The following is a 13,789-nucleotide window of genomic DNA, read 5'->3' on the forward strand; positions in this document are numbered from 1 at the left end:
CTGTTCTTTTCTTCAAGAAACTCACTTTTGTGATGACCACTCTCTAAAGTTTTGTGTTATTGAGCATTCTGTCGGAACTGTGCCGGCCCCAGGATAGCTTCTGGAGGGGGTCTGGATCCCTCTTCATACCAACCTGGAAGCGATAGCGGTTAGAGTGCAGACGAGTTTGCCAATCACCATTTGCAATGTCTACCTCCCTCCAAGTAGACCACTTACTTATGTTGAACTGTCTGCCTTAGTACAGCAACTCTCACCTCTGTATCTCCTGCTTGGGGACTTCAATGCACTTCGTTTAGGTATGGGTCTTCCACATGACCAATTTACTAAAGACTTTGTTTTGTGTCTTCTCAATGACAGTTCCCCTACCCCCTTCAGTGCTCAAATGGCTCTGAGCACTATGGTATTTAACATCTGAGGTCATCAGTCCCCTAGAACTTAGAACTACTTAAACCTAACTAACCTAAGGACATCACACACATCCATGCCCAAGGCAAGATTCAAACCTGCGACCATAGTGGTCCACGGTTCCAGACTGAAGTGCCTAGAACCGCTTGGCCACACCGGCCGGCCCCTTCAGTGCTGCTCATGGAAGCATTACTGCTCTCAATTTCACAGTCTCCCCCCCTGCTCTTGTGGCTTGTCTACATGGTCACTCCGTGATGATCTTTGTGACAGTGACCACTTTCCAGTGATTCTGTCATTTCCCACAGCCGCCAGGCCCTTACAGGCCACCATGTTGGGCATTCTGCAGGGCCAATTGGCCTTTATATATGTATGCTATGCACTTCGACACCTCTCTCTCAAATCGCGTTGATGCGGCCGTGCACGGTATTTCTGCCATTATTCTTCATGCTGCTGGCACTGCTGTTCCCCTATCCATAGAGGTCCTCCTCATCGTCGACCAGTACCATGGTGGACCAAGGACGTAGCAGTCGCTGTCCTGGACTGCCAACGGGCACTGAAACAATTTAAATGACACCCTTCACAGACCAACCTCCTCACTTTTAAGTATCTCTGTGCTAAGGCTCGTTACCTTATTAAGAGGAGTAAAAAGGAATGCTGGGAGTGCTGTGTGTCCTCCCTGGGGACATGCGGCTCTTCATTGCATGTTTGGTCCAAGCTCTGTAGCCTTCTGGGCCACCAGTGACAGTCAACTGTCAAGGGGCGTATCTTCGAAGGTGCTCTGTCTGTCTACTGATCCGTTGGTCCTTGAAGAACACCTTGCGACACAGTTTGTGATAGCATCGGCATCCTCTTCCTATCCTGCCACCTTTCTCCGGCAGAAACACAGAGTTGAACAGACCCCCCTTCTGTTTCCACTCTCAGCAAGCTGAATCTTATAATGAACCCTTCTCTGAATGGAAATTCTTGCAGGCTCTTACCTCCTCACAACATGGTCACAGGCCCAGATTCCATCCACAACTAGATGATCCAGCACTTGGATATTATACAGAGGTAATATCTACTCAGGGTCTTCAACCACATTTGGCTCATGGGTGCCTTCCCCTCACAGTGGCGAGACAGTATAGTTGTCCCCGTCCTTAAGCTTGGGAAGAACCCAACGTTTGTTGACAGCTACTGCCCAATTAGCCTGATGAATGTACTTTGTAAACTGCTTGAGAGGATGGTTAGCGCCCGAGTATGCTGGGTACTCGAATCTCGGGGCCTTTTGTCCTCGTATCAGTGTGACTTCCGGGAAGGATGATCTCCAGCTGATCATTTACTCAGATTTGAAACTGCAATCCAACTGGCTTTTACTAACTGCCAGCACCTTGTCACAGTCATCTTGCATTTTAGTTACCTCCATGACTGGGCCTTTTGCGGCCCCTTTCCAATGTTTATTTGCGATTTTTTTATCCCACCGGCTCTTCTGGGTTCCAGTTGGCACTTCACTCAGCATTCCACGGATTCAGGAGAATGGTAACCCACAGGATTCTGTATTAAGTGTTACACTCTTCCTCATAGCCAGCAATGGGCTTGTAACCTCTGTTGGCCCTCAGGCTACCGCGGCGTTTTATGTCGGCGATTTTTGCATCTGGTGCAGCTCCCACTCGGTAGCGCCTGCTGAGTGCCGGCTCCACGGCACCATCCGATGGACCTCTGCATGGGCTGTCTCCCATGATTTCCAGTTTTCTCCTTCCAAAATGTGGGTTATGCATTTTTGTTGTCATTTCATAGTACACCCTGATTCAGAGCTTTATTTAGATGACCAGCTCCTAGATGTTACAGCACAGTCCCATTTCTTGAGCTTTATCTTCTTCCTCTCTCTCTCTCTCTCTCTCTCTCTCTCTCTCTCTCTCTCTCTCTCCCTCCCTCTCCCTCTCTCTCATGAAAAGCTGATGTGGCTGCCTCATATTCGCCGCCTGGAGACTTCATGCACACGGAAGCTTAATGCTCTCTGCCTCCTGGCCCACACATCTTGGGGTGCTGACCATGCTATTCTTCTCCATCTTTACAGTGCTCAGGTCTTGTCCAGACTAGATTATGGAAGTCAGGTTTATGACTCAGTGGCTCCTTCCACTCTGGAAATACTTGATCCTGTTCACCATTGTGGGATGCGTCTGGCTATTGGTGTCTTTCGCACTAGTCCCATTGACAGTCTCCTCACAGAAGTGGGGATTCCTCCCTCTACAAATATGACATCTGGTGCACTACTGCTCTCAATAATAAACTCCGCACAATCAAGGAGACTGCTGCACTTTGGTGATCTTCCTTCCGCTCCTCTCAGAAGGAGTCCACTGCTGCGCTTTGGTGTTCTTCCTTCCACTCCTCTTGGAAGGAGTCCACTGCTTTATGCCATCCACGCATTGGTCATGCCAGGCTCATCTATTGTGTCCTGTGTAATGAACCACCACCACAATATGGTTGTGGAACCAGACTGACGATATCCCACATATTGGCAGAAAGTGCCCTTCGTGCTAAGTATAAACTTCCTTAATTTTAATATTAGCAGACAATCCACGGATGGTTGAACTGGTCCTCAGTTTCCTCTGTGAAAGTGGATATAAGGTTTTGCTTTACTCCTGGAGCAGAAGCAGGGTGGTTGTGGTTGGGGCCTCTCTTCACATTTTCTCAGTCTGGGACTCCATGACCACTCCCCCTTGGAAAGGTCACTCTTTTTTTTCCTGTTTTTAGATTTGGTCTAACCTTTTATGCCTTTTACTGTGTGTGTTTTAACTTCCATATTTTATAGTTTGACTCTCCTGCCTGGATCCCTCCACTTTTAGCTGACCCTCTTTCTTCTGTGAGTAAGTTTGGAATTGTGAGATTGACAATCTCACCATTTAGCCCCATAAATCCTTTCAATTAATCAATCAATCATTCAAGCTCAAAATTTGTCGGGGGAAAATGCTAAAATGTGTCTGCAAATCAGGGAAATATCAAGGAAATTCACTTGGGGAGCTTGTGGCAACCCTGATGCAATGAGCAGATTTAGTGACACATTTTGAGTCATTATAAGTCATTTTCCGTTCAGTCCAGTGATGTTTCCCGGAGACATTATTGCTATTAACCCTGTATGATTTGATTGCAGCTGTTTGAGACTTGACACTGATTGGATACGCTACTTAATCAACCAGAAAGTGCTGTGTGTTATATCATTTACTTGACAAAGGTAATGAATGAACTTTCAAAAGTCATCCAGAAATAAATACAGCTTTAGCAAATATCGAAATTCACAATTAGGATAGAGAGAATAGTTGTCACCAGACAGCTTTAGCAAAGAGTAATAATAGACAAAAACTAGTCTCCAGTTATCTGGATCACAGTTCACTAAAGCGGCTTGTCTCAGTGAACTGTACTGACATCTCTAGTAATCAGGTTCCTCACACTGTCTGATGGGCCCGTCACAGTTTGAACATTTGTGGCTGACAGTTGACATGTGAAGCAGTACTCACTATTACAACAGTATAGCATATTGGAAATGGTGTCGAGACAATTTGACATAAACTAAAATGCTTGTTTCTTATGACTTGGTCAAGACTGAAAATCTCCTCTGTAGGTATCAACATGGAGTCTGCAAATACCAATTTTTCGAAACCCAGCTCACTCTGTTCATCCACAAGACCTGTAAGGCAGTAGTTACTGAGCTTTTGTGCACTTGTATTGCCTGTCATTCTTAACGGAGAGTTATCTTAAAGTGTAAAAGTAACTTTGTGTGTACCCAAAAGAAGTGGTGTGGAACCCATGCTGTTCACAAAATAAATGACATAGTGGATACATCTGTGCAACTTTTCACTGTCAGTGTTGTTGCATATAGGAAGGTGCACTGTTAGAAAATTTTAGCGAAATCAGGACGACACGCAAAGGTTTACACTTGATGCAGGGATTGACAATTGATCCTCAACAGAAACATGTTGTATGTAAATATGCAGAAAGTCATGCTGTTGTTTTGATTATGTGATTGCCAGTCAGTTTGTCTTCATTTTGCAGGAAAGGGTGTAAATGATAGTGATAAACGCTATAATCTGACTTGTGGATTATAGATGTAGAATTCACTGGATAGGAGAAGTACTGATTAGTGAATCATCCTTCTTATTGTTTTCAGCAAGAGAATGAGTTTGTGTGTTGGGAATTCCTGAAGCAGCTTACGGGCTCTACAGCACTCTTCTCACACTTAAAACTGGAGGTGGCTCAGTAGTAGTATAATTATGTTTTATACTGTCCTATTGGTACTGGTGTCATGTGCACGTAGTCTATCATCACCCTCTTGTAGCCCAAAGCTGATTCACTTCAAAATTAATAACTTAGGTGGATGGTCACATTTTCACAGCACTTGCATGGTGAAATAGTGACACAACTACAGAGAGAGGTGGCAAAGATATAATTTGAATAAACAGTTTTCTTAATACTCGTCTTTTATTCTTCTTTGTTGTTGTAAGTCGTAGGCTTGTAGCCCTTCTAAAATGTAACTTTTTATATTGGTCTAGAGGGTAAAAGAGAAAGTGTCCACCTCGGCTGCTTGCAAGCTATTTGCTAGAAGGAAGCCCGCGCTGCTCCCAGCGGGGAAATACAGTACTGTCCTCGCCTCTCCTCGGACTACCAGGGAGGTGGCGACACAGACATGTGATCTGACCTTCAGCACTACGGTCATCCGTTCGGCCAGTGCTAAGATCACCCGGTCGATGTCTCCTCTTCCTCTCGTCACCCCTCAGACACAAGCACCTTCATCAGCTTCTGCCAAGACGAAGACCCAGAAGTCAGATGCTCGGGCCTTCAAGAAGAAACCGTGCCGTGCAGACTTCCTACGTACCTCGAACTCCCAGCCACCGACCAGTACTTCATCTAAGCGACCTTCCAAGAAGGCTCATAGGAAGCACAGTTCTCCTTCTCCGCCACAGCGCATTTCTTCTCCTGCGCCACCCAGCGGTTGCCGCCCCAGGCAGTCATCCGTTTTGCCTGGCCGCACCGCTGGTAGCCGAACATCTGGCCGTTCACCGGCAGAGGAAGCTCCCCCTCCCGGCCATCTTAACAAGATGGCCGATGAACCTATAGAACCAATGGACGATGACTGTCCTCCTACTGATAGCGGCGGCAGTGCTCGCTCGAAGCCAGGCCCTAAGCGGCCTTCGAGGTGACCCCTTCTTGCATCTTCTTTTTCTTCTCACGATGGCACTTATTCACTGGAATATTCGCAGCATTCGCTCCAACCGAGAGGACTTGAAGTTGCTGCTCCGCTTGCACCGTCCGCTCGTCATAGCCCTCCAGGAAAAGAAGCCCATGCGATCAAATTGCCTTGGCACACTACACCTCTGTGCGTTTTGACCTACCCCGTGGCAGGTATTCCGGCTCATGGAGGGGTTATGTTGCTGGTCCAGGATGATACTTACTACGATCCCATCACATTGCACACCGGCCTGCAGGCAGTTGCCGTTCGAATTACTCTCCCCACTTTTACATTTTCCATTTGTACCGTTTACACTCCATCGTTGTTTGCCGTTACCACGGCAGACATGATGCAAATTATTGCTCAGCTCCCTGCACCATTTTTGTTAACTGGAGACTTCAATGCCCACCATCCCCTTTGGGACTCTCCAGCATCCTGCCCGAGGGGCTCCCTGTTAACAGACCTTTTCAACCAGCTCAATCTTGTCTGCCTCAACACTGGCGCCCCTACTTTTCTTTCGGACACATCTCACACCTATTCCCATTTAGACCTCTCTATATGTACTACCCAACTTGCACGCTGGTTTTAGTGGTATGCACTTTCTGATACATATTCGAGCGACCACTTCCCATGTGTTATCCATCTCCTGCAGCATACCCCCTCTCCGTGCTCAACTAGTTGGAACATCTCCAAAGCAGACTGCGGGCTCTTCTCTTCCAGGGCGACCTTTCAGGATCAAACCTTCACAAGCTGCGATAGTCAGGTCGCACACCTCATGGAAGTCATTCTCACTGCTGCTGAATATTCCATCCCTCACACTACTTCTTCTCCACGTTGCATACCGGTCCCCTGCTGGACCTCAGCATGTAGAGACACTTTACGCACCTTTAAACGCCACCCTACAGTGGCGAATTGTATCAATTATAAACGATTACGTGTGGTGCAGTGTCTTCGTATTATTAAAGAAAGCAAGAAAGCCAGCTGGGCTGCTTTCACAAGCACCTTCAACAGTTTTACTCCTTATTCTGTTGTCTGGAGTAGCCTGCGCCGGCTATCTGGCACTAAGGTCCACTCACCAGTTTCTGGCTTGACGGTTGCGAATGACGTCCTTGTGGCCCCTGAGGATGTCTCCAATGCCTTCGGCCGCTTTTTCACAGAGGTTTCGAGCTCCGCTCATTACCACCCTGCCTTCCTCCCCCGAAAACAGGCAGAGGAGGCTAGGCCACCAAACTTCCACTCCTCGAATCGTGAAAGTTATAATGCCCCATTCACCATGCGGGAACTCGAAAATGCACTTGCCCGGTCACGGTCCTCCGCTCCAGGGCCTGATTCTATTCATATTCAGATGCTGAAGAACCTTTCTCCTGCGGGTAAAGGTTTCCTTCTTCGTACTTATAATCGCATCTGGATTGAGGGACATGTTCCCGCATGCTTGCGCGAGTCTATTGTTGTACCGATTCCTAAGCTGGGGAAGGACAAGCACTTGCCTTCCAGTTATCGACCCATCTCGCTTACCAGCTGTCTCTGTAAGGTGATGGAGCGAATGGTTAACTCTCGTTTGGTTTTGCTGCTCGAATCTTGACGCCTACTTACCAACGTACAATGTGGATTTTGTAGGCGCCGCTCTGCTGTTGACCATCTGGTTACCTTGTCGACCTTCATTATGAATAACTTCTTGCGGAAGCGCCCGACCGCGGCTGTGTTCTTTGATTTGGAGAAGGCTTACGACACTTGTTCGAGGGCGGGCATTCTCCGCACCATGCATACATGGGGCCTTTGCGGTCGCCTCCCTCTTTTTATTCATTCCTTTTTACTGGATCGACAGTTCAGGGTACGTGTGGGTTCTGTCCTGTCAGACACCTTTCACCAGGAGAATGGGGTGCCACAGGGCTCAGTTTTGAGCGTCACTCTCTTCGCCATAGCGATCAATCCAATAATGGATTGCCTCCCAGCTTATGTATCAGGCTCCCTTTTCGTGGATGATTTTACCATCTATTGCAGGGCGCAGCGTACATGTTTCCCGGAGCGCTGTCTTCAGCGTTCTCTTGACAGTCTTTACTCCTGGAGTGTCGCCAATGGCTTCTGTTTTTCTGCTGAGAAGACGGTCTGTATTAACTTCTGGCACTACAGAGAGTTTCTCCCACCGTCCTTACGACTCAGTCCCGTTGCTCTCCCATTCATGGAGACAACAAAATTTTTATGTCTTACATTTGACAGGAAACTTAGCTGGTCTCCACATGTGTCATATTTGGCTGCCCGTTGTACCTGTTCTCTAAATGTCCTCCGTGTTCTCAGTGGTATGTCGTGGGGAGCGGATCGCACCATCCTACTTCGCCTATATCGGTCGATTATCCGCTCAAAGCTGGATTATGGGAGCTTCGTATACTCCTCTGCACGGCCGTCCATCTTACGCCGCCTCAACTCCGTACAACATCGGGGTTTACGTCTTGCGATCGGAGCGTTTTATACTAGTCCCGTCGAGAGTCTTCATGCTGAAGCTGGTGAATTGCCACTCACCTACCGGCGCGATATACTGCTTTGTCGGTATGCCTGTCGGTTACTGTCAATGCCCGACCACCCGTCTTATCGTTCCTTTTTTGACGACTCTCTCGACTGTCAATACGGGTTGTATGTCTCTGCCCTGCTACCCCCTGGAGTTCGCTTTCGTCGCCTCCTTCAACACCTTGATTTTTCACTCCCTGCAACCTTTAGAGTGGGCGAGAGCCACACGCCACCTTGGCTCCAGACTCAGGTTTGCGTTCACCTTGACCTCAGCTCGCTCCCAAAGGAGGTTACCCCCGGTTTGGTATACCACTCCCGTTTTGTCAAACTTCGTTCGAAGTTCATTAATATGACCTTCATTTATACAGATGGCTCTAAGACCAATGATGGGGTCGGGTGTTCTTTTATTGTCGGGGCACAAAGTTTCAAATACCGGCTCCATGGCCATTGTTCGGTCTTCACAGCTGAGCTCTTTGCCCTCTACCAGGCTGTTCTTTACATCTGCCGCCACCGACATTCTGCTTATGTCATCTGCTCCGATTCCCTGAGCGCCATCCAGAGCCTCAGTGATCCGCATCCGGTTCACCCTTTCGTGTACCAGATTCAACGCTCTCTTCAGCAGCTGGTGGACGACGGTTCTCAGGTTAGCTTTATGTGGGTTCCTGGCCATGTCGGTATCCCTGGGAACGAAGCTGCAGATGCCGCGTTCAAGGCTGCGGTCCTCCAGCCTTGGACAGCTTCTTGTTGTGTCCCTTCATCAGATTGTAGCAGGGTCATTTGTCGGCACATTTAATCGCTGTGGCATGCCGATTGGGCTGCACTTACGGACAACAAGCTTTGGGCCTTGAAACCTCTTCCCGCGGCCTGGACGTCCTCCTCACGCCCTTCTCGGTGGGAGGAGGTCGTTTTGGCCTGGTTACGAATTGGACACTGCCGGTTCAGCCATCGCCATCTGCTGACAGCTGCGCCGGCGCCGTTCTGCCCATGTGGGCAGTTGCTGACGGTCCGCCACATTTTAACGTCCTGTCTGGATTTTAATACACTGCGTCTTGATCTTGGCCTGCCATATACTCTAGATGCCATTTTAGTGGATGACCCAGGAGCAGCTGCTTGCGTTCTTCGTTTTATCACCTTGACAAACCTGTCTAAGGACATTTGATTATGCTGTTTTTTTAATCCTATGCCTGTCAATCTGTCTTTTATCGTGTTTTCCCTTTTAGTTGCTGTTTTAAACTTGTGCCTCGTGGTGCATTCCTAACGTAGTCTGGGCGCTAATGACCATTGATGTTGTGCGCCCTTAAAAAAAAAAAAAAAAAAAAAAAAAACCACACACACACACACACACACACACACACACACACACACACATATTTTCAGTCATAACACTTCACAATACAAATAAACATCAACCACAGTGCTAACACAACGTGTACTCTATCTTCGCACCTCAGACTTGTACTATTAACTACTCAAAGACAAAGATTTAACTGCAACAACATGTAGCAAAGAAAACACTATCATAATATATATATATTATTGATCTATTTGTGCAAAATCATCTTTGGAACATACATTTCATAAATAAAATACAGGTAATTGTTTTTCATTGCTTATATTTTTGAAAAATCCATAAACATCATCATAATTACATTAAGTGTTTATACACGCTGACATTTATACCTTTTTGTATAGCTATGTGGTAGTGGATTTCTTGGTTTTGAGTCTTCAACTTGGGAATTGGTCATTTCATATGATCCAAGATTGGTTAGTTCATTTATTTCGCCATAACCAGTTTTATTACTGTAGGCACAATGATTGTGGCAACACTGAACATCTGCAAATTATTTGGGTGGAAGAATGAGGTAGGAAGTGGAAGATTCTGGCTGCAGGAAGTTATGGAGTCATGTGGGGCAAGACAGAGGTAGGGAAGTATTGGGCACTGCTGCAACTAAGAGCCATCTTCCTCCAACCTCTGCTAGAAAAGTAGCAGAACTTAGTATCATTTTCTGGTCTTTAAAGTGGGGTTTCCCCTTACATATTATTCGTCTGTAGGTGAGTGGTTGATTCTCTTCAGTTTTTGTTTGCTAGTTTTGTCTGTGTGATTTGGTGACTATAGAGAATAACTTTTGCCTCTGTCAGTAAATGGTTTATATGCCATTGAATATTGTACTGTGTCTGTGGTTAGTTGTAGAACAGATAAACCAGTGCAGATTTTCTCTCCTATCATGTTAAAATATGCAAGTGCTGAATTCTCCTGTACAATTCATGAATTGGGTGGATCTATTAGATGACAAAATGAGAGATTGATATGGTAATTAGTTTCTATCTTGCTGCAGGTATAGTCACATTTAGTAAAGCTGTCCTCACATGGGATGAGATAGCTAAAGTCAGAAGACAGGAAATCCAGTCTGATGAGATACAGCATCACATGTACATTTTGTTTACGAAAGTGGACACAAGTAACATTTCTACGTTAGCTGTACTAAAATGCACATTTTCTCCCTTGTCCATACGTTAATCATGTTGTTCTGTTTAGTACATAAATGAAAACTTCAATCAGAGTTTATGCACCCTGGGCTAAATGAGAAATATGGGACCTTTTTTTCATTCAGGAGACAACCAGGAAAAAACCAGAAATTTGTTAGAATTCTGGTAATTTTTCATTGTTTTAGTTTTCTGTTAAATTTTTGTAATTTTGATTGATAAAAACTCATACTCAAACAAAGAATTTTACTTTAACCTGCTACTGCAAAATAATACTCGAGCAATAAAACATAAATGAGAGAAAAACACCAAAAATGAAATGTAAACTGTAATGAAAATGTGCCATTTACAACAAAACGCATTGCGCAGCAAGCGTCTGCTGACAGCAAAATTTGTCAAAGGCTTTAGGACAAAAACTATGTAATCCTGCATAACAACAAACTGCTTTCGATGCGTGTGACGTCACAGCTGTTTACATTAGTTTCATTTGAACATTTACCAGTGGGGTCATGCATATGTGCAGAGCTGAAGTCTCTTATGAGCAGTGCCTTCTCCTGCATCTAGCTACGTGAACTGAGGTGTTAGCTATTTGAGCAGTAGCAGCAAGCAACCAGATGCTAGCCAGAAAAATTTTTCTGGTGCACCCAAGCTCTCATAGTCATGCATGTACAGAGCAGTCTGAGTTGTGATGGGGAATTTCTCTTTTAGAAAAATTTCAGGTCCAGAAGATCAGCAATTTACGGCATTATTTAAAATTTTGCTGGAACATTTGTGTTTGATATACCTTCAAGTGTAATACATGCATGTATATGAATGCTTAGCTTTGCTTGTAGCTATACTATATGTATGTTAATTTGAACCATTAATTTATTCTCATATGTATATTTGTGCTGCTAAGCAGTGATGTTGCTATTGCGATCTTGATTTAATTGCTTCGGAAACTAATGTGCTCTATTTGATGGAATTCATATTTATACTTTCGTAATACGAAAATATGCCATGTATATGTTACTGCACATCAGAGATCTCTTGCAAATGCCCCCCCCCCCCCCCCCCCCCCGCACTTTTAAGTGTCAGGAAGTTCTACACAGGTGTATAAAACCTTTACCATTCAAAAGATTGATAGGTTTCACAGATCTGTGGGAAAGTGCACTGTCTCTTAACATGGAAAAAGTGATTTTTTTTTTTTTTCGCCCGGGAAAAATGTATTTTTAACCAGGAAATTTGGAAACTTTCTTCTTGTGTGCTTATACACCCTCTTCAGTCTCCATGAATGTGTTTTAAGATGATAAGGAAAGTCCCAGTAAGGGCGTCAGCATTCAAAACTTCACAAAATTGGACAAACTCAAGAGCCAGCACACTTGTATTTATGTAACATTGAGTATTACAGAAAGTATTTCTGTTGATTTAGTAAGAAAATTCCACAACATTTTAAAACATATGAAGATAAAAAAAAAAATTAGGACACTGCAAAAGGTGAATCTGCTATACATTGTTTTCATCACTGGGGGCCTTTACTAACTCCGCTGTGCTGAATTTCAAAGTGTATCAAACGTGGTTTTGTTACAATGTGTTCCACTCCATGTATAATCATTCACCCGGATCATACATGTGCCAACTTTTACCGTACAAATATATTGTAGTCACTGTTTTTGAAGTTAATCACTGTAGTGGACTAGTGACTTCTTCACATTTTGTAATGGACGGGTCCTGAAAGCTCCGATGTATTCAAGCTAGTAAACTTACGTAATCAGTTTTGTGATAGCTCTTCTGTATCATAATCATGACATTTCTACTGTACAGCCTCATTTATGACTGTGGGTGAACAGGTCGTTCTCAACTTACAGCTCACAATAGATTACATGTGTTCCTATACCGATTTGATATTACAGAATGACAGTTCTTATGTTTAATCCCCAGTTGTTCCAGTGTTGACGTTATCACTGCTGCCTTTGCTCAGTGATGTCCAAGGCACTGCCAAGGTGCAACACCCAAGCATAAATAGGCCTGCTCAGCAGGTGGAGATGCACACACACCATTGTGTGCTGTCGATGTTTTAAGCTGACGTCTTTTGCACCCAGTCTGCACATGCAGCAAACCAAAGCATGAACAGTGAGATGTTCCACACTTAACCCCCACCTAAAAAACATTCCTGGTTTCTGAAAACATATTTAATCAGCCCGAGTGGTTAGAAGTGGAACATGTTGTTCCACAAAATTGACTTGTTTCACCTCAGCTTCTACACCAAATTACCTTATGTTATGATCTTCTGAAGGCTTTAATTGCTAATATGTTATTAATGGATATTTAATTATAATAAATACTAAAAAGTATGATGTTTTTTGATGGATCTTCAAAATGCTGTTTCCTTATAATGGGATACTTTCATAACAGGTAAATTATGACATGAAAATAACTAAATACAAAAATTCTTCAACCACTAATGCGACATTTCTTGTCATATTATTACAGCAAATCACACCAATAATAATTTTCAAGAGTGCGGCATTTATGGACCTAAAGCGAAAACGAAAAATACGATGTGGTGTTTTCACATTTCTGCTTGTGATCTAGAGCATATTTTTGGCTTCCATTGATTCAACCTTTTGTAGCATGTTGCCAAAACATTGCATACCTTATTTTGTGCTTCACACAATATAATGGGGGCTCATTGTTAAATAACAGGAAGTGACATCATGATACTCTTACAGCTCCATGTCACCATTAGCTAACTTCTCATATGTGAAAATGGGTTAACATTGCAATAATTAGTTTTTAAACATTTAATTTATAAGTAAAATAAGCAGACAAAATGTATTAAACTATATTTTTATAGACTGACCTCAGCTTTTAGCTTAGGTTGATGTTTCTCTGTCTGAAGTATAAACAATTGAAATTTTTTCATTATATGGTACCTCTTTTCCTTTCAGAAATCTTAGTGTGATGGAGCAGTTATTATTAAAATCTGTGGCCGCTGTTGTGCAGGACACAGGCATTGAAAAATGCACCTTCAAGAAAGTGTATACCTATTTGAGAACTCTCTCCACATTTGATGGTAAGTCAGAATGACGTGATCACCAAATTAAAACGTGCAACTAGTAGTTACAAAATATCACAAATTCCAGGGTCCATCCAGTCCTTCGTTTGGACTTTTTCGTATATCGATACCAATGTGGCATTTGAAAAGGAGAAAAGCCA

At 44.2% G+C, this 13,789-nt stretch overlaps 1 protein-coding gene across 1 annotated transcript in view; it reads left to right on the forward strand.

Moving 5' to 3' along the window:
* The window catches only part of LOC126175798 (origin recognition complex subunit 1), a 136,870-nt gene that overhangs the window by 102,949 nt on the left and 20,132 nt on the right, over nucleotides 1-13,789 (forward strand). The window contains exon 9 of the mRNA XM_049922779.1: nucleotides 13,522-13,646. Coding sequence (XP_049778736.1) covers nucleotides 13,522-13,646 — 125 coding nt within the window. The remainder of the gene's footprint in view (nucleotides 1-13,521; nucleotides 13,647-13,789) is intronic.

This window comes from Schistocerca cancellata, chromosome 3 (assembly GCF_023864275.1).
Source record: "Schistocerca cancellata isolate TAMUIC-IGC-003103 chromosome 3, iqSchCanc2.1, whole genome shotgun sequence".
Taxonomy (NCBI): domain Eukaryota; kingdom Metazoa; phylum Arthropoda; class Insecta; order Orthoptera; family Acrididae; genus Schistocerca; species Schistocerca cancellata.